The following is a 20645-nucleotide window of genomic DNA, read 5'->3' as shown; positions in this document are numbered from 1 at the left end:
AGGAAGCAAGTAACCGAGGCCCGTTTTTCTGGGGACGCCTCCCCCCCCAATCTTTCCTTGCAACTGTTTGTATTCTGCTTCCCCCACCCCCTTTGCCGAGTTCCTTTAACAATTGCAGACTTTGAAACGGGCCGAGAGCTCAGATGTAAAGGAAATGCACACTTGTTACGGCTACGTTTGATTAATAAAAAGTTTAGAGCCGCCCTCCGTTTCAGCTGCCTTCTTCCAAAAAAAGCAGGACCTCTGCGGCTCGAGTTAAGTTTATTCCCCCACTCCCCGCTCCCCAAGACCTAGGCAGAAATCGGGACTGGTCCCAGGGGCTAGAGAAATGCAGGTAGTCCTTACTTTAGGACCGTGCAAATGAGCGCAGAATTTGTTGCTAAATGAGACATTCCTTACGCGAGCTCTGCCCCATTTTGCCACCTTTCTTGCCACAGTGGTTAAGTGTCGCTGAAGTTGTTAAGTCAGTCACACGGTTGTTAAGTGAATCTGGCCTCCCCGGTAACTGTTGCAGAAAGGGGTCACATGACCCCAGGACACTGCGACCGTTGTAAGTATGAACCAATTGCCGAGCGCCTAGATTTTGGTTGCAACTGTGAAAAAAAAAAGGCCAATTCTTCTCACAGTAGGCCCCTCCCACCTCTGTGGTCACATGACCGCATTTCGGATACCTGTCATTTTGCAACATCCCACATCCCAACCTGCAATTTACGACGTTTGTGGAGTTTTGGGCAATGTTTGCGAGCTTTTACTTCTGGTTTTCGGTTAAAAAAAACCACACACCCTAGCGAACAATGGATTCACTTAGCAACCGGCACTCACTCAGTCTCCATGGGGATTCCCTTATTCACCTCCCCACCCCACCCCCACCCCCGGAATGGTGGCAAAATTGGGCCAGTCGCATGCTTTTTTACAACTGTCATGACGTACGATCCTAACGGGCAGGTGTAAAAGTCCATAAAATGAGGACCCAGATTGCCGGCGGCCATATGGCGACATTGTAAATGCCCCAGGACTATGGGGCAGCATAGAAGTCTAAGTGGCATTGTGTTGTGGCCCACTGGCAGCAGAGTCGGACAGTGAGGAGGTTGGGGAGGAACCTGGGCCAGTCCTGGGGGCTGAGAGGGAGCCAGACAGCAGTGAGGCAGAGGAACAGCTGGAGCCTGTTCCCAGAGTGCGCATGCACAGAGCTGCCAGAAGACAAGGACAACTAAGAGATCAGGGTCGACTTGGGAGTAAAGCCACAGGTGATTGGCCCCTTCCAGAGGACACAAAAGAGGAGCGAATGGGGAGGGGGCTTTGGCAGGAAGCAATTTGTTTCAAGAGTGGAAAGTTCTGTTTGTGACTATAAGAGACTCTTGCTTTTTAAGGAAGCCTGGGTCAGGACACATTGTTATTGCGGCATAATGGTCGTAATTCGAGGACGGCCTATCTTTCAATCTCTAGCTAAAGCAAAGCTTGTTTTATTCCGGACATTGAATCGAGACGCAGGAAATGCAGAATGTTTTTTCCGGGTTCGGGTGTTGACGTTAAAGCAGCCAAGTGCGAACGAAGCGTGGCGAGCCAGTGTTCCCAGAGGCCTCTGTCTCTCTCTCGCACGCGCATCCTTCCAACTGTTTTACGTGTCACTTTATCCTTTCCAGAAAAGCGGAAGCCAAACTGGGCCACGCTTGGTGAACATTGAAGAGCCCCAGCGTTGCTTAGAAACGTGTTTAATCAATATAAATAGGAAACAACTCGTACAAAAAAAGGGGGAGACTCAAGCGATGGGATTCTGGTTCTTTCCCGATCCTGGGAAAGCAAATCGGGGGCTTTATAAAAATAGCTCCTCTCTGCGCTGGGAACGGCAGAGACGGGTCCCGTGGAAAGCAAAGGGGACGAGGGGGGTCTCTGCCCTTCCTTTGCAAAGCCCCCCTCCGTCACAAAAACCGTCCTTGGCCTACGAGATTAATGCCCGGTATTCTTTTCGGAAGGGATATTCAAGCTCTCTCCATCTGTTTCCCATCCTGGACTGTGCGTTAAGCTAGAAAAATAAGGGAGAGGCTTATGAAGGCCGAGTCGGATTTACTTGTTTGGGGCAGAGGGGGCGAGGAGTGGGTCTGTCCCACCGACAGGGGGCCCTTTGCTGGAAGAGAGCAGCCAACGCCTCCCTGGTGGAGGTCCCAGAAGGGATGGGAGACCGAGTGGGCGTCATCTCCAGCCAGAGCGGGTGGCGTCTTATCTTTGCACGTGTCGGACGAAGGTCTGGACCAGCTGGAAGAGGGGCTCCTGGCCTTCCGGCCCCAGCTTGGAGGAGGGTTTTCCCTGGGGGGAGGGCAGGAGGCCCCCGGCAGGCGAGGAAGGGCCACCGCGGCGGAAATAGCGAGACAGGCTGGAGAGCAGCGTGCTCTGGAAAGGGAAGACATGGTTAGGCCGTTACTTCTGATACGGGAGGGGCTAGGAGGTTGGTCTAGAAACCAGGAGGCGGTGAGATCTAGTCCTGTCCTAGGCGTGAAAGCCAGCTGGGTGTCTTTCGGCAAATCGCCGGGAGACTGGGAGTTCCAGATTAGGCATGAAAGCCAACTGGGTGACTTGGCCAATCACCAGGAGACGTTGAGTTCTAGTCCTGCCTTAGGCATGCAAGTCAGCTGGGTGGGCCAGTTATATAAATAATATAGGCAGGATGCCAATGACTCAACCCGTCCCTCTCCTCCTTCCCACCCCTGCCATCTGCGTGTGCCATGGGACTCCCGCTTTCCCATTCGGCCCAGCCAAGGGCAGCTGCTGCCCAGGGATGATGGGAACGGCAGTGCAAGTCCTCTACGCTGAGTACCCCGCTGAGCGCCCTTTACCAGCTCTGAGCTGAGCTCCTGTTTCATGCGCTGTTTGTCTCGCGAGTGCACCGCCGGATCCTTCAAATACCGAACCGCTTGAGAGATGAGAAGGTAGAAGCAGTTTTCCATGGTGAACATCAGGAGGGGCCTGGAACAAAGACGGGGTTTATTGAGCCACCGAAAAGCGCTAGCGCGGGAGTGGGGGACCAAGGCCCTGCTGGCCCAGGAATTCTGGGAGTGGAAGTTCCTACAAGTCATAAAGGGGCCATCATTCCCGCCTCCGCACTGGCAGAAAGACGGATCAAAATGCAAACCGCAGCCTGACGTTTCCCCAAACATATCCCCAATGTATAGTTTGTGTTTGCCACTTTTTATTACCATATTTTTCAGGGTACAAGACGCTCCGAAGTATAAGACACACCTAGACTTTGGTGATGAAGAAGAAAAAAATCTGCCACTGTCTCCCAACAATTTGCCTCCTTGCAGCTAACAGCCCATTTCAGTTTCAGCACAGCCTAATTAGCGCAAGCAGCTGATTGTCGGTTGGATCGACCTCCCAACAATCAGCTGTTTCAGGCTGCAGGGATTGCCATAGGCTATTGCCGCCTCCACGCGCCCCATTTTCCACTTGTTCTGGGCAGCGGGAATCAGAATGGGCGGAAAATTGGGGTGCGCAGAGGTCAAAACCGGAGCATGCAGAAGCTGAAAACGGGATGCGGAGGCAGAAAACGGGGTGCGTGGAGGCGACAATAGGCAATGGCAATCCCTGCAGCCTGAAACAGCTGATAATTGTGAGGCCGATCCAACCGACAATCAGCTGCTTCTGCTATTCAGGCTGTGCTGAAGCTGAAACTGCAAGGAGGCAAATTGTTGGGAGGCCAAAGGGTGGGGTAGGCGGGGTTACATTCAGTGTAAAAGACGCACCCAAATTTTCACCTTCTTTTAGGAGTGTGTGTGTGTGTGCATATTATACTCCCAAAAATTTGGCATATATAAAAATAATACAGGAAAATAAAAAAGGGAGGGAGGGAGGGAGGAAAAACAAGCAACAGGTCCCTTGCTGAACAATTCAAATATTCCCTGGCCTTGGGGCTGTGCTGAGGACCTGCCTTTGCTGGAGAAGTTGCTTTCAAAGCCACAGCAAATATCTTTAAAAAAAAAGAAAAGGATTCCTTCTCCCATGTTCTAAAGGTGGTCAAAGCCCTGAGGTACCTACTTGAGTGTCTTGTTCCCTTCCTGCTGGGGGGAGGGTCCTGCAGCCAGACTGAAGGGGTCCTTCTTCTTATCCAACTGTGGGGAGAAAGAAAAGCAGCATCAGAACTCAGGACGAAGCTCCGTTCACTAAACTACCGTTCCAACCTATGGAAACAGGGTGAGAAAATACCTACTCCAACCCCCTGCTCAAGGCAGAAGACCTTATACCAGTGTTTCTCAACCTTGGCCACTTGAAGATGTCCGGACTTCAACTCCCAGAATTCCCCAGCCAGCATTCGCTGGCTGGGGAATTCTGGGAGTTGAAGTCCGGACATCTTCAAGTTTGCCAAGGTTGAGAAACACTGACTTAAAAGCATAGCTGGCTGGGGAATTCTGGGAGTTGAAGTCCGGACATCTTCAAGTGGCCAAGGTTGAGAAACACTGCCTTATACATTCCAGACAAGTGGCTGTCCATTCTCTTCTTCAAAACCTCCAGGGATGGATGACCTCCAGGGATGGAGGGGGGTCATCTGTAGGCAAGCTGTTCCCCGGATTAACTGTCCTCACAGTCAGGAAATCTCTCCTTAGTTCTAGGTTGCAGCTCTCCGTGATAAATTTCCACCCCTTACTTCTTGTCCTCAGGTGCTTTGGAGAAGAGGTTGACCCCCCCCCCTCTTCTCTGTGACACCCCAATTGTGGCCTCACCACTGCAGTATAAGGTTAGCCCTTCTGAAACTCTTACCTCCCCCAACATGTTCAGGGCCACATTGATGGTGGCCAGCAGGGTCCCAAAAGAAGGGGGCGCCTCCGAGTCGAAGGCCGGAGTCGTAAAGCTGAGCATGAAAAGGATGCTGTACTCTGCCAGGTCCAGGGACTGCGGGAGGAAGCAGAACCAAAATGCACACGGAGCAGGATCAGTCCTGTTTGCTATTTTTATGGGCTACGTTTCCCCTCTGGCTGTGGGGCTGCCCTAGGCGGCTTAGAGCAATGCGAAAGAAGAAATGAAAAGAGTGTAAACAGAAGTAAAACCATAGAATAAAGGAAACTATAAAAAGGAACACAATGAGAGTCTATCAGTATGAGAACAAAAAAAACATTAGACAGCATTAAGAGAAAATAGAAAATATTAGAAATTATCAAAAAAAAATATTAGAAAGATTAGAGAAATATTAAAGGAAGAATCTTGGCCAAGTTATCATAGTGTTTCCCAAGCTTAGGCCTTGATTGGATGATGGGGAGGAGCTGTCAGCAAGGAGCATCAATCCTTCCATTCCCCACCATGCAGTCAGAGCTGAAGAAGCTTCTTGGAAGAGAAGCGAAACCTCTTCAAAGAAAAAAAAACCCAGGAAGTCCGAATCGCCTCTTGAAAAAAGGCGATTTTAAGGACAAACTATCTGTTGTCCCATCCGGGGAGGGGCCTGGCTCCTCTACCTGGTCGAGAAGGATCTGACAGATGTCAGGGGTGAAGTGACGTAAGGCCGCCAGACACTTGCTGAGGATTTTCAGGAGGCTGTACTGGACGGTGCGCAGCGCCCTCTGCTCAGCCGCCTCCGTCTCCGGGCTGGCCGGCTTGGCCGAAACCTGCGGGGCTCTCTGGAGGCGAGGCAGGACTGCCGAGGGAAGGGACTCGCCGTTCTTGGCCTGGAAAGAAACCCGGGGGAGTGAGGGGGAGACCCCAGGCAGGCCGAACGGGGCTCACATCCGGGGGGGAACCGGCCACTTACCTGCAAGTAGTGCTGGAGCATTTTGCGGCTGTGGAGCAGTGAAGTGCAGGACTGGCACAAGTAGCACAAATTGACCTGGAACAGACGAGAAGGCAGGGAAACGCAGGTTGTCCTCGGCTTATGATCAGAAGTAAAGGTTCCCCTTGCACATCTGTGCTGGTCGTTCCCGACTCTAGGGGACGATGGTGCTCATCTCCGTTTCAAAGCCCAAGAGCCAGCGCTGTCCGAAGACGTCTCGGTGGTCATGTGGCTGGCATGACTCAACGCCAGAAGGCGCACGGAAGGCTGTTCCCTTCCCACCAAAGGTGGTTCCTGTTTTTCTACTTGAATTTTTTAACGTGCTTTCGAACTGCTAGGTTGGGAGAAGCTGGGACAAGTCACGGGAGCTCACTCCGTTACGCAGCACTAGGGACTTGAACCGCCGACCTTTCTGATCAACAAGCTCAGCGTCTTAGCCACTGAGCCACTACGTCCCTTTACGACCAGAAGTCTGTTGCTAAGCAAGGCAGTTCCCATACCTGGACGTCCCTGAGGAGCTGGGGCAGGTGGAACTGCCACTCCTTCATGAAGTTGGACAGCTGGAGGAGGAACCCCACGGTGTGATCTGCTTCTTCCAGGCAGGCCAGGCTCTGCACCGTCCGGACGGCGTTTAAGCACTGCGGGTAGAAAACTCTTGAGCCCCACAGTTCCCCAGGGTCCTCCCGAGGGGGATGGGCTGGTGAAGGGAAGCCCACCTGAAGGATCCTCTCCTGATGGACACCCACAAAGTCCAAGGCGTCGGTCAGGAAGTTGTACCGGAGGGTCTTCAGCAGGCGCTCCATCAGCGATACGGAGAGGCGGTAGACACCGGGCCAGGACGGGCCGTCCAGAGACCGCCGAGAGGAAACGGGGACCTGCGCAGGCAACCATGGTCAAACCGCGAAGCAAGGAAACAAGCCTGGATTTGTCCAGGGACATTTGTGGGGGAGATCCCCTGCTCACCTGTCCCCCTCCATTGCTGCTCAGCTGGTAGACGCTCAGGAGGGGCAAGCAGATGCTGTGAAGGATGCCGGCTGTGGCCACGGCTGCTGCCCCCTAAGAGAGAGGGGGAAATCAGAGGAACTCAGGGGCTGGGGTACTTGCACCCCATATCAGGCAGGGACGAAGACCCGTGTGGCACCATGTGAATGTCATGGTTCTTGCAATGGATGCTGTTCTGACCGAGGCTTCCCCAGAGCCTGAAGGAAACTACTGGTCCCGACAAAAAACCCCTTTATTAACTGACTGTGAATTCTGTTCATTCGCCTCCAGCAAAGTCTTTCAAGGGAGGATTTACAGTCACAGACCTTATCTGGCTCGGAGAGCTGCCAGGCATAAAATCTGCAGAACTTAGCAAGGAATCTCGGAGAGTCACAAACCAATTAAGCAAACTAATTGTCTCCTGCAAACTCCACTCCCCTTTCGCTCCTCTTTTATTCCCTCTGGGAGGGGCCATTCACCGTCCACCTGTGGCCTTCCTCCCAAGTCCACCCCTGTTCTTTAGCTGTTCCCTTCTCCTGGCAACTCTGCCCATGTGCACACTGGGAACAGGCTCCAGCTGTTCTTCTGTCTTACTGATGTCTGACTCCGAAGGCAGCTGATAACTGTCAGATGGCCCTGGCCCCCTCTCTGCCTCCGACACAGAACCCTCATCAGAGCCTTCCCCAGACCCCAGGACTGGCCCATCTTCCTCCCCAAACTCCCCACTGTCCGAATTGGCTGCCTGCTCCACTGGTCGCTGGGGGGCCACAGCAGATGCATAGTCGGCCCGTCAATTGACCTCCTGCTTACCTGCTGGGTCTTGGCCAAGGTGAGCAGCAGGTGCAGTGAGGCTTCGGTGAAGTGCAAATTCTGCTTCAGCCTCAGGCTGACCTCCAGGGTGGTGCAGAGGGTGGGGAGCAGCGGGAGGCTCCGTGTCACTTGCAGCCAGCCGTCTCCCTCTTCGTCCACTTCGCACAGCTCCTTGGCCAAGTGGAGGCCCAGCACGCACACCTGGGGGGGGGGGGGGCAGAGGCGGGGGGGGGGGGGGGAAGACTTAAGCCCACCTAGTTCTGTGCTTGAGACGGTAACTTGTAGTCTCACTTTAGCCATGAAAGCCAGCTGGGCAGCTTTGGGCCAATTACTAGGAGACGGTGAGTTCTAGTCCCACCTTAGGCACGAAAGTGTTGGCTTTGGGCCAGTGCCTCTCTCTCTCTCTCTCTCTCTCTCTCCCTACCTAATCTCTGTCTGTCTCTCTTTCTCTCTATCTGTCTCTCCGTCTCTTTCTCTCTGCCTCTCTCTGTCTACCTACCTACCTAATCTCTGTCTGTCTGTCTCTCTTTCTCTGTCTCTTTCTCTGTCTCCTCTCCTCTCTCTCAACACAGCCCACCTCACAGGGTTGCTGTTGTGGAGAAATTATAGGCAGGAGTACATTCACTGCCTTGAGATACCAATACAGTAATAAAGGAGGGATAAAAATCTGAATAAATAAATGGCAATGAATAAACCCCGCCGGTTATTTGCTAACAAGCGAGTGAAGGGAGACCACCGCAAAGCATCCGATGGCTAAAAGGAAGACTTGAGATATGGTATTTCTCTGTGTCCCCCCAACGATGCTAAGGAGCCCCGGCATCTTATTATCTTCTGGCAAGGCGAGGCTGTCAGAATACTCATAGACTGGCAGAGGCATGGTAACAAGGTCAGCCAATGAGGCTTATTTGGAAACAGACTCAGGAAAGAAGTCTGGGCGGGGCTTAGCTGTACTGAGCTCTGAAACGAAATGTGTCTGCTCTCCTGAGTTGAAGCTGGAAGCCCATCTCTCCTCTCTACCACGTTGGAAGAACCTGCTGTGGGTGTTGTACATTTATTCATGTGTTACACTGTCTATAAAGAGAAGTTAATGGAACCTGCTGAATCAGTCATCTGTGCGTGCTTTCCGGATGTGATTTCTGCAACAAACTCTTTAACAAAGATGACTTGCCCCGTCTCGCTGGTCCTTCTGCCTGTGCCGGGAGATGTCGTCCGTCTCCATGCTGTCTTTGTCCTCCAGGGAATCTCCCGAAGTCAAGCAATGCCGGGTGTGGTCGAAGAGGGCGATGAATTCCTCCTGAAGGGTCTCACACACGCTCAGCACCAGCTGCGAGTACTGAGGGATTTCGCTTGCTGCGAACAGAAACACACACAGAGAGAGGGAGTTTTGAAGCGAAGAAAGGAAAATTCAAGCAGGAGCGGAGTTCAAAAGTCACGCTAGAAAGCACAACTTCAACAAAAACAGGAGTGGTGGAGACCTGGAACCAGCCTCCCAGCGGAGACAGTGGGTCAACCACCAGTAACTGAGTTTAAAAAGGCTTGGGAAAAACACGTGTCTGCCATCTGACAAAAATTAAAAAATAAAGCTATTTTTTAAATCTCAAAAGGTAGACTCAAAGGTTTTTTTCCTGTTTCTATGAAAGTGCATTCAGTTGCACAACTGCGAAGGTTGACGGCTGGTCCAATGCTGCAGTACAGCAAACAGGAAATACAGGTAGCCCTCAACTTACGGCCAGAATGGAGTCCAAAATTTATGCTGCTCAGCGAGACACTTGTTAAGTGGGTTACTCCCCATTTTACGACCTTTCTAGCCATAGGGGGTTAAGTGAATCACTGCAGTTGTTCGGTCAGTCACTTTTTCCCCACTGCCGTTGTAACTTTGAACGGCCACTAAACAAGTCGGGGACCACCTGAATTGGACCCCTGGCATCCCACGCAGAGATTTCTTCCATTTTTCAACCACGGATCAAACCCAGAAGAACCTGGTGAGGCCTCCCCTGCCTCCCGCTGACCTTTCATTTCTTTCATCTGCAGGACGGTGACGAGTGCGGAGAAGACCTTGGCCTTGGTCTTCTCCATCATCTGCTGGTCAGCCTGAAGGACTCCGTCCAGGATCTGCGTCAAGGAGTTGATGATTTTCTCCGCCGAGCCCAACTTGCTGGCAGAGTAGGGAGAGAAAGCAGGAAGGGAGAAGAAAGCTCTTGAGACACCAGGTTAGAACCTGCCAGGTGGGCCAGAGTAGATATATTCATGAACTGGGATAGGGCATAGCAACAAGGTCAGCCAATGGGAGCTGAAACACTTTGGAGCCTGGGCGTGGCTTAGTACTATAGCTCTGAGTCTGTGCGGAAGCAAAAACTAGCCGCCTGCGGCTGGAACTGAACTGGAACTGTTCTCTCCTCTGAACTGGGTTTGCTTGTCCTTGGAAATGCCACTCTCGGTATTGTAGATCAGTGTTTCTCAACCTTGGCAACTTGAAGATGTCCGGACTTCAATTCCCAGAATTCCCCAGCCAGCATTCGCTGGCTGGGGGATTCTGGGAGTTGAAGTCCGGACATCTTCAAGTTGCCAAGGTTGAGAAACAGTGTTGTAGATACATCTCATGTGTTATGTTATATATAAAGAGTCCTGCTGAATCAGTATGTGTTTTCTGGATATGACTGCTGCAATAAACTCTGACAAGGTATTTCTGGCGCCCTCTGTTGCAGCTTCGGACCTGGGAATCGCTCCAGGAAGTGAGTTTTGGGGTGGACAAAAGTTGCCCCCCCCCACGAACGGCTCCCAAATGACATCTAAGCAGGGTTGTTCAAGACTTACATCCACCTGACCCAGCACAACAGGAAAGGAGGGCATGTTACGGGTCCCTTCGATTAGGTATCTACCACCTGGTGGAACCATGAAAAAGGGCCTTCTCGGTGGTGGCCCTTTTTTTACGAAAATCATTTCCTCGCAAGTAGGGTTGCCACCCACCCTGCTGCTTTTCCTAAGGCCCTAAAGATGTGGCTTTGTCACAAGTGGAGATGGTGCTGATCAGGTGGCCGGTTTGATTGTGTTTATAACCTGCCTTTATTATTTTTAAAGGTGACTAACATATTCAACACACTTTCCTACTCTTACTTAGTTGGGCTGAGAGAGACGGACTGGCCAATTAAAAAAATAAGTAAATAAATTTAAGGACTGCATTTCCCAAACTTCCTCCCGTGTTGAACTGCGGCAGCGAAAGGACTGGTGGGGTTTTCCCTGCTCCTAACTGAAAAGGCACCAAAAGGGATTTCAGATATTCTCAGTCCTGGAACAAATCTGTGAGGTTCCACTTCCAAAGCCGGGGTTGTTTTTTTCCCCCCTGGGCAGCTGCGTCTTTCCATCCAAAATACCCACCTCCTCCACTGTCGCAGCAGAATTAGCAGGAGGGTGCACAGCATGGATCCTAACTGCAGGCAGCACCCGGAAGTGGGAACCAGCAGCTACGGAGAGATTCCATTTCCAATGAGAGTCTTTTCAATATTAAATTATTATTACTCGTTTTAAATGTATTGGCCACCCGACTCCAGGACGTCAAACTGAAACAGCCATTTCAATCACAGAGTAAAGGGGCACTAAAGTTAAAAAGAATTATTGTATTTTTCGGAGTATAAGACGCACCTTTCCCCCCCTAAAAGAGGGTGAAAATTTGAGTGCGTCTTATACACTAAATGTAGCCCCACCCACCCACCAGTCCCAACCCTTTGGCCTCCAATTTATCTCTTTGCAACAATCGGGGGCTTGCAGAGGCTTCAATAAGCTATAGCAATCCCTGCAGCCTGAAACAGCTGATTATCGGGAGAAACTGAAAGTGAAACTTGCTGTTTGTGCCATGTGTCAAATTGCTGGGAGGCAGATTTTTTTTTCTTGTGCTAATCAGGCTGTTTGCTGCAAGGAGGTAAGTTAGCAACTATAAATGCCTACAGAATGTTCAAATTATTAGACTTATTTTTTTAAAGGCTGCTTTGTTATTGTTCTAGACAACTTAACAAAATGAAGAAGCTTTTTAAAATAAAAATTGGAAGAGGCCCTGTGCTATTGTTTGAAAGAGTGCTATTCTTTTAAATAGCAAAGAATAACATATACTTCCAGAAAGCACATTTTAACAGCATCTGTACGTATAGTCTGAAATATAACACTACAAACAGTGTATATTGTCTATAGTGTTTGTTGCAGGGAGGCAGGGCAGATATTTTCCCCTTGTTTTCCTCCCCAAAATCTAAGTGCGTCATATACTTCGGAGCGTCTTATACTCCGAAAAATACGGTAATGTGATTTAGCAAACTTGCGTTATAAAATAATAAGAAAGGGGAAAGAATAAAAAGGATCAAGGTAATTTCTGAAGGGACCCCAGAGGTTGTAACTTGGCTCTGCACAGAAGATGCACCTCAGGGAAGTGGGGGTAACCTTGCGGGGCTGCCTCAGAAAAGGCCCTATGAAAAGGACCCAGTTTAGGGGAAATAACTGATCCATAAAGCATATTTTAACACTGAGGGTGTTCATTTCCATGTTGCTTTTAATCTCTCTACTCAAGGAACAGGGGAAGGCAGAGCAGGGTCTTCTACTCATGGAGTTAAGACTCCGAATCCAAGGGCAGAGTTTTGAAAAAAAACAGAAGAAAATATTAATATTTTTGCTGACTACTGAGCTAGGCCCTCAGAACTGATGGGCCGAAAATAGCTGAGCCCCCCCCCCAAAAAAAATTAGCCTCTGCCATTTCTGCCAGATCACCCACAAGCAAACAGAGGTTTGAGGGCTGAACAGCAACAGGTTTCTAAAATGGGAATTCTCACCAAAGCCTTGGTCCCACTCAAGACATCCAGGAACAGCTGCTGAACCTCCGTGTCCGTCAAGTTCACGATATCGGCCTGAGAAAAATCAAGCTTGTGATTTGAAACCGGTAACGCGATGGCCTATCTCTCTTGCCTATAAATCCCAACATTAATGTATAGATATTAATACAAGGAGGTTTCCTGTGTGTGGTAATAATCACTTAACAACTGTGGCAAGAAAGGCTACAGAATGAGGCAAAATTCACTTAACAAATGTCTCACTTAGTAACAAATTTGGGGCTCAATTGAGGATGTAAATCAAGGTTTGTTGTAACTTCAAGCAATCGCTAAACAACCTGTTGTTAAGCAAGGACTTAGTTCTTTTGATGAAATTTCTCTCTGGCCCTACAGTGTTTTAAGACAGGCAGCAAGAGATTCCGTGGCCCTTACGTGGCTGGTGGAAACCACAAGCAGCATTCGCCAAGCGGAGATCAGCATCTGGTACTCGGTCACGGAAGCGCAGCGGCTGCCCTCCGTCTCGGCCACATGGAAGGCCAGGGACTTCACGTAGCCCGACCAGTAAGCAAAGCGCTTCTCGGCTGAAAACTTCTTGAGTGTGTCCTTCAAGGACTGGTCCAGAGACCCCCTGCAGGTCACAGAGACACAATTAGAGGATTTCTCCCTTGGAAAACCATTAAGATCACAAGCGGAAGGGTTGAAACTACATTGCTGAGAATGGAAAAATAAGATTCTTAATGCAAATTTGCACGAGGGAGCTTCTAAGGGAGCTCGGATATCAAACATGGTGAAGGTTCCAGCATGAGTAGCTGAAAAGAGCACTGAAAAATTTAAGTAGCGCATTGCAGGCTAACTCTGCCCACAGCCTGGAGAGTAATTACCGTATTTTCACCCATATAACCCGCGGGTTATATGCGGTTTTTACATGCACAGCGCCCCCCTGCGGGTTATATGCGTGGGCGGGGTATACGGAAGATATTTTACACGATCGGAGGCTTGCACAGGCTTGTTTCTCCGTTTCTTCCCCCACCCCGATCTCAGCTGTTTCCTTCTCCTCCGTTCCTTTCCTCTTCCCCAGTTTGCGCAGGCTTGTTTCTCCGTTTCTTCCCCCACCCCGATCTCAGCTGTTTCCTTCTCCTCCGTTCCTTTCCTCTTCCCCAGCTTGCGCAGGCTTGTTTCTCCGTTTCTTCCCCCACCCCGATCTCAGCTGTTTCCTTCTCCTCCGTTCCTTTCCTCTTCCCCAGCTTGCGCAGGCTTGTTTCTCCGTTTCTTCCCCCCCCCATCTCAGCTGTTTCCCTTCTCTCTTACTCGTCGCGGGTTATATGCGTGGGCGGGTTATATGCGTGGGCGGGGTATACGGAAGATATTTTACACGATCCGGAAAACCCGCGGGTTATATGCGTGGGCGGGTTATTTGCGTGGGCGGGTTATATGGGTGAAAATACGGTAATCGGTGGAACGATCCAGAAGTTGTGGATGCTCCAACACTGGAAATTTTAAAGAAGACACAGGACAACCATTTGTCTGAAATGGTATAGGGTTTCCTGCCTGAGCAAGGGGTTGGACTAGAAGACCTCCTAGGTCCCTTCCAATTTTGTTATTCTCAATTCTAACACCTGTAAAGACCCGTGTACCCTCTTCCTAGGCTGAATTTCTTCTTCATTCATTCTATTAATGTCACTTACTTGACCACGGAATAAATCTCCAGGCAAATGATTTTCATTATCAAGGCACAGGTTTCCAAGACACTCAGCTGCAGACAGAGAAAGGAACACAAGAACTGTGTTGCTTTTTTTAACCTGCAATTTCTGGCAGGCGACCATTAAACAGAGAGCAGCAACTTCCAACCACCCAGGGATTCTTTGCCTTTTCTTTACCTCAAGGGCATTCCTGGCCCAGAGGCAGAGGAAGCCACGGGTTCAGAGCAACCAAGGGGGCTAAACTCTGCCCCATTTCCTTACCTCAGATGTTTCGGACGGTGGAGGAAGGATTCCAAACAACGGGTTGGTTAAGTTTCCCCAAAACTTTGGCCTAGAAACACACAAAATGCTGTAGGTTTTTTTTCCCCCCTCCTCTTCCCCTTCCTCCTCTGCTGCTTTCTCATTATGTTCATTTTTCTGAATTTTACATTTTGATAAACTAATGAAGTTCGCAGTTTGAAGAGGAGAGACAGAGGCACAGACAGACAGAGAGAGTGAGGGAGAGAAAGAAAGAGACAAAGAGACACAGAGAGAGGGAGGGAGAGAAAGAGAGACAGAGATAGACAGAGAAAGAAAGAGAGGGGGAGAGAGACAAACAGAGACAGAGAAAGAAAAAGAGAGTGAGTGAGTGAGTGAGTGAGTGAGTGAGTGAGTGAGAGAGAGAGAAGCACTCACTTGTTCCTGAGGACCAGCATGGCGCTGTCTCGGCGGTCCTGCCACAGGGCGTGGAGAAAAGCAACGGTGGCTCGTTGCAGGAGGGGGGGACACCAGTAGCGCTCCTGCTGTTTGGAGTCAATCAGCTCCAGGACCACGTGAAGGCAGCTCCATTCCCCTAAGCTGAACTCCTGGAAGGGAAGGGGGAGAGGGGAACACATCCAGGTCCCGACTTCGGCTACAAAAGCTAAAATTGATAGCCGACGGTTAAAAAAACACCTTGAACCCCAGCACGGACTACTTCAGCCTGGTGATAAGAGGACGGTTGTCGTCCTAAGTCAAGAACCACCTTTGCTTTTTCCCCGTGTCGGCACAACTGAAACGGCCCGTGAAGATGTTTGCTTATGTTTCCTATTTCTTAATTTCTCAGCCACACCCCCAAGATTTTAATCAGAGTTTGTTCCACAGGTCTGGCTCTTCATTCATTCACACAGCCCTGAAAGCGTGGAAATAATGGAGATCACGGACGGCAGGGGGAAAGTTTTGAAACGAGCTGCCAGCGAGGTTGTGTCAAGGACAGTTGTGTTGCTGGAACAACACAAAGGTTTTCCAAGTTGTGGAATTCCAAAAAAAGTCCTGACTGACAGGCAAAAGCTCCAATGACAGAAAATGGGTAGCAAAATAGGAAAGTAACTCTCTTTCTTAGGATACTTTGAAAAAACCTTGGGCTGCTTACAGGTAGTCCTTGACTTATGAGCATTCATTTAACAACTGTTCGAAGTTATGACAGCACTTTGAAAGGTTATTTAGGACTGGTCCTTGCCCTTACAGCATCCCCGCAATCATGGCCTGGGGGCTTTTCAAGTAGCATGTATCTGCAATTGTCCTGTGCTCGCCACCTGCAACTTCCAAAAAAGTCAACAGGGAAGCCGGATTTGCTTAATGATGTGATTCACTTAACAACGGTGTCCAAAAAGGGTTGTGAGAGTCAGGCCTGGCTCACTGAAACGGTCACATTATTTAGCGAGGGCAATTCCAGTCCCAATCGAGAGCTGCAAAATCAATTTGCATTTCATTCTGTTAATTGATGTAATTACCTTGCAGCCCTCGCTCCCGTCTTTCACTTCCAGGTTAAGAAACAATTCAATCAGGCCCGGCTGGGTTTCCACGGCCACCGTGAGGAAGTCGAGGATCATGACTTTGATGCGCATGTCCTCAATTCTGCTCTGCAAGCGGGTCAGGAAGGCATCGCGAATGGCAGAGGCGTCACTGCCCAGGCAGGCGTAGACAGACATCGGAGCCACCTAAGGGGAGGGGAGGAGGAGGGAGGGAAGATGAGGAAGGGCATAGATGCCATGCACCCAGTGCCCCACAGAACGGGAAGGGTGCACTGCCCCATATAGTTTATTACAGGGTTCATTGTAACGCAATGTGATTCTCAACGAATGTATGATGTGTGGACTTTGACCTGATCATCATCTCAACTGGGCTTGAGATGCAAAGAATCAGGATCGCTCGTTAAGTTCTGGTTAAGAACCCAAGGTGCTTTTTCCAATAGGCAACTGGACTTTCTTGGGGGTTTTTTCCCCCCCTTGAAAACGTTAAGTTCATTAGTTAGTTAGTTAGAAGTGAAGAAGCTTCTTGAACGAGAAGTGAAATGTTTTCAAAGAAGAAAAAAGAGAGAGCCCAGTTGCATTCTGGAAAAATTATAACCTGAATGACTGAGAATGTCCACAGGGTTCCAGTTAAGAAGATTTGTTGCTCAAACCTGTACACAGGAATACTAAATTCGGAAGATACAGAACCAGGCAATACACTATTAAACGGGAATGGGGGGAAAGAGGGGAAAAACAAAAAAGAAAATACTAAATACACAAGTATATATTCAAGAGTGAGATATAAAGGGGGGGGGGAAATATAGGGTAGATTAGCGAAGGGAAGGAATAAGAAATGATACTAAACTATATTGGATTGGCGGAAATACCATCCCAAGAAAACATAAATTGAGATTTGAAAGAGACACCTATTATACAACAACAGAAAAAGGGAGAGAGGAAGAGGAGAGGAGGGTGGAAGGGAGAGAAAGAGAAGGAGAGACGGTAGGAAGGGGAAGAGTAGGAGTAGGGGAGAGGTAAAGGAAGAAGGAAGGGGAAGGAGAGGAGGAAGGAAGGAAGAAAAGAAAGGGAAAATAAGGTGGTGTTAAATCAGATGGGATGGTAAATAAAGCAACAAACTGTATATTATAACCTTTTAAATGGAATAACAAATGTATAAGTATGATAAATGTAAAGAAGAAGAAATGTGTATACCTAGAATAAAAAATAAAACTTTTCAGGAAAAAAAAAAGAATACTAAATTCGGACAGCAGAACTCAAAAAGAAATCGAACGTAGAGAGTTTGTGGGAATGCAACAATTCTAAGCTAGTGACTTACTTAACTCCACCCTCTCGGCTCTGCCTGCTCTTTTCCCACAACAAATTGCACAACCATTGAAGTTTGACCCACTACCACTAAGAAGTCGCTGGAAACCCTGCCGCGTCACTTGGCTGGGCCAGGTCCGAGGGCCAAGGGCAGCAACGGAGGAGGGTGTCAGAAGAAGAAAAAGGAACACTTACCGTTGCCAGCCGCTTCAGGAGCTGGATGGCTAGTCGTGGCAAGGCTGGGTCATGTTTATGGTAGATGTACTTGGCTAAGACAGCGATCAGATTGTTCCGGTGGGCCCCTGGGATTGGGAGGGCAGAGAGTAAAGCCGCATGCAAATAAAGCATTGGTCAAGAGGAAACTGATTTTCTGCACAGGGTAAGCAGAATCCAAAATCAGTTGAAAACTAATGCGAATCCTGCGCGTCAAGCGCAAATGGTTGGTGCGGAAGATAAAGCCATTCCTCAAAGGGCAGCGGGAAAGGACCTACCGTGCTGAGTCAGGGCGTGTTCCAGAGGCGACACAACGCTGGAGGGAGGCTTCAACCGGATGACGTTGTTGGTGACGGAGAACGCCAGTTTCACCGTCTGGATCAGGAGCTGGCCCTGAGACTCCCCATCGCTGCGTTGCCAAGAAGGAGGACCGCGTTAAAACCCGTCCTGCTTCTGCTCAGAAGTGCACCAGCAGCCAAAGGACATGAAATCATCCCCCTGTGGCCTTACTCCCAGGTCGACCCCCGTTCTTTAGCTGTTCCCTTTGTCTGGCCACTCTGGGCATGCACACACTGGGAACAGGCTCCAGCTGTTCCTCTGCCTCACTGATGTCTGACTCTGAAGGCAGCTGATAACTGGCATTCATCTCTGGCCCCCTCTCTGCCTCTGACACAGAGCCCTCACCAGAGCCTTCCCCAGACTCCAGGACTGGCCCAGGTTCCTCCCCAACCTCCTCACTGTCCGACTCTGCCACCAGCTCCACTGGCCACTGGAGGGCCACCACACTCTCTTCTTGAAAACCTCCAGGGATGGAGCACCCACAACGTCTTGAGGCAAGTCATCCCACTGATTTAATTAAGAAAATGCAGGCACTCACCTGCAGGACTGGCTGGCCATCACCATATCGATGGTGTCCACTCCGATGCCCATGATGCTGATGACCGCCTGGCCTGCTTCCGTATTGGCCAGGCTGAAGATGCAGAGGGACTGGAGGCTGGGGGCACTGCTCAAAAGCAAAAGAGAAAAAGCTCTACTTTCTAGGGGAGAAACATCTGGATGAGCTTCAACCTCACATCAGGAGTTGAAAGAGAGGCTTGCTTTACTCCAGTCCCCCAGGAGGACTAGAAGCTTAGCATCAAGGGAAGAATGCAACATGGGTTTAATTGGCAGGCAGCAGGAAGAAGGAAAAAAAGCTGCAGACACAGCAGGTGAAGGAGGATAAGGCCTCAAAGTAGCCTATCCAGGATATAAGGTTGCTGAGAAAACCCCGCCCTCACCTGCTACGAGGATCCATTTCAGGGCACAGGTTCAAAATTGCATGGATCAGCTGGAGGATAAGGTATCCTGAAACAAAGAGAAAAGTGGCACCGCGTTCCAGAAGGGAGTTAGAATGGAACAAGCTCAGCTGTCCTCCCAGGACTGCTTCTCCACCTTAGCCACTTTAAGAGGTGGGGACTTCAACTCCCAGGGTCCTGGTCTGAGGAATTCTGGGGGATAAAGCCCATACCTCTTACAGCGGCTAAGGTTGAGAAATACTCTCTTGGATGATCTGGGAAACTTTGCAGAGTTTTTTGCCCTTGAGAGCCTCACAGGAAACCACGAATACCAAGGAAGAGTCCCCCCCCAAAAAATGACAGGCTAAATCTCAGTCCTTCTGGAGGGAAGGGAAAGTCCTGCTTACCTATTTTTTCTCTCACTCCATGGGAGTTATAGCGCCACTTGTGATAATTTGGCAGCATCTCCTTCAGGACAAACACGATGCACGGCACCAGGCCCTGGCTCTGGGTGCTGCCCAGCTGCCCCTGAAGGAAACAGCCAGAAGGAGAGTTAAATGGGACGTTCCACTACTCAAATCGCCCAGATGAAAATTAAGTAGCAAAAACTAAAATCTTTCTGGCAGCAGGGAACCAAAAGGGATGCGAGACGCTCTCTCTCTCTCTCTCTCTCTCAGCACATACCCGGACTAGCGTCATGACTAAATTCAGGAAGGAGATTGTCACGCCGTATTCGCCTTGGGGCTGCTCAATGCCCATCAGCAGATTCCCGTAGCCTCCAGCGTTCATTCCCTCTGCACTGGGGAGAAAGAGAGAGTTAGCAGGCTGGGAAATGCTCTGGCATCTGTGCCAGAAGGGAGTTGGGGGCACAAGCGGGGTGGGGGGTGGGGTTGATCTCTCTTTATAGACAAGTGGCAAGGGGCATGGTAAATAATAGGGCCAGCCTGCTCACTCTTAGGTCTCCCTCTCTCTTCCTCTTGTAAGTCGAGAACTATCTGTACATCAAATTACCTGATCAGGTGACTCATATTAGAAACCGGATTTGCCACAAAAGGTAAAAATCCTGTGTGATGAAGATCCGTCCAGACCTGGGGAGAAGGGTCAGAAACGCTCCTTTGTTTATTATTCATCAAATGCATTGGTTACCCATCTTAACCACAGGGTAACTCTGGGCAGCTTACAGTTACAGATACAGCTGAAACATGAAAAGGCATTAAAACCAAGGAGACGTGGGGAGGGCAGAGGGGAGGAGAGGTGGGATCTGTTATTACTCAATCAAGCACCTCCATTGTGCTGGTCCCTCACTGGGGCCCTAAGCCGACTGGCACAGCCAGGTCTTTAGGCCCTTACGAAAGGATAGGAGAGCTGGGGCCGACCTCACATTGGGGGGCGGGACAAGATGTTCCAGAGGGGAGGAGCCACAGCAGAGAAGGCCCTCCCTCCTGGGCCCCACCAGTCGGAGTAATTGGCCTGACGGGACCCCCAGCGTGTCTCCTCTGCAGGCACGAGGGAGGCAGGGCCAGTGGGGCGAGTATCTCTGCACCCCTGCATCAACCTTGTGACACCACAGCAGAGAAGCGAGCGAGGCTCTCTTACCTTGGCAGGCATCCGGGAAGCCAGCACTGTTAAGCATTTGACACAAGAGGCGATGATGTCGACCGGGGGAGAAATCACAGTGGTTAACCTGCAAGAAGAGCAAAAGAGCTGGAGGTGAAATCGTCCTGCCTCCAGAGAAGCTCTTGAGAAGGACTCCGTAAGAAGGCAAGAGTCCCCGTGGAGACTCAAGATCTTACCTTACACCAGTGTTTTTCAACCTTTTTTGTGCAAAGGCACACTTTTTTCATGAAAAAAATCACGAGGCACACCACCATTAGAAAATGTTAAAAAAATTTAACTCTGTGCCTATATTGACTATATATAAAGTAATTCTCCCACGGCACACCTTACACTATGTCACGGCACACTAGTGTGCCACGGCACAGTGGTTGAAAAACACTGCCTTACACGATCTTTATTAAGCACGAAGTAGCATAACT

At 49.9% G+C, this 20645-nt stretch overlaps 1 protein-coding gene across 1 annotated transcript in view; it reads right to left on the bottom strand.

Annotated features, from left to right (window-relative positions):
* Positions 1–1696: 1696 nt before the first annotated feature.
* NUP188 (nucleoporin 188) overlaps positions 1697–20645 on the bottom strand; it is a 32491-nt gene continuing 13542 nt past the window's right edge. Inside the window, exons 18-44 of the mRNA XM_032232750.1 lie at positions 20206–20293; positions 19621–19697; positions 19294–19408; positions 19017–19137; positions 18613–18679; positions 18213–18338; positions 17614–17744; positions 17318–17424; positions 15800–16006; positions 14724–14893; positions 14310–14379; positions 14034–14101; positions 12781–12976; positions 12352–12426; positions 10916–11001; positions 9550–9695; positions 8709–8890; positions 7541–7741; positions 6713–6805; positions 6466–6624; positions 6250–6387; positions 5732–5806; positions 5439–5648; positions 4750–4881; positions 4030–4103; positions 2832–2961; positions 1697–2388 (exon numbers count right to left, since the gene is read on the bottom strand). Of these exons, the coding sequence (XP_032088641.1) occupies positions 2218–2388; positions 2832–2961; positions 4030–4103; positions 4750–4881; positions 5439–5648; positions 5732–5806; positions 6250–6387; positions 6466–6624; positions 6713–6805; positions 7541–7741; positions 8709–8890; positions 9550–9695; positions 10916–11001; positions 12352–12426; positions 12781–12976; positions 14034–14101; positions 14310–14379; positions 14724–14893; positions 15800–16006; positions 17318–17424; positions 17614–17744; positions 18213–18338; positions 18613–18679; positions 19017–19137; positions 19294–19408; positions 19621–19697; positions 20206–20293 (3415 nt within the window). The 3' untranslated portion in view covers positions 1697–2217. The remainder of the gene's footprint in view (positions 2389–2831; positions 2962–4029; positions 4104–4749; positions 4882–5438; positions 5649–5731; positions 5807–6249; positions 6388–6465; positions 6625–6712; positions 6806–7540; positions 7742–8708; positions 8891–9549; positions 9696–10915; positions 11002–12351; positions 12427–12780; positions 12977–14033; positions 14102–14309; positions 14380–14723; positions 14894–15799; positions 16007–17317; positions 17425–17613; positions 17745–18212; positions 18339–18612; positions 18680–19016; positions 19138–19293; positions 19409–19620; positions 19698–20205; positions 20294–20645) is intronic.

Source organism: Thamnophis elegans, chromosome 16, assembly GCF_009769535.1.
Source record: "Thamnophis elegans isolate rThaEle1 chromosome 16, rThaEle1.pri, whole genome shotgun sequence".
NCBI lineage: Eukaryota > Metazoa > Chordata > Lepidosauria > Squamata > Colubridae > Thamnophis > Thamnophis elegans.
The sequence above is the reverse complement of the archived record's forward strand: the minus strand, read 5'-3'. Positions and strand labels throughout refer to the sequence as shown.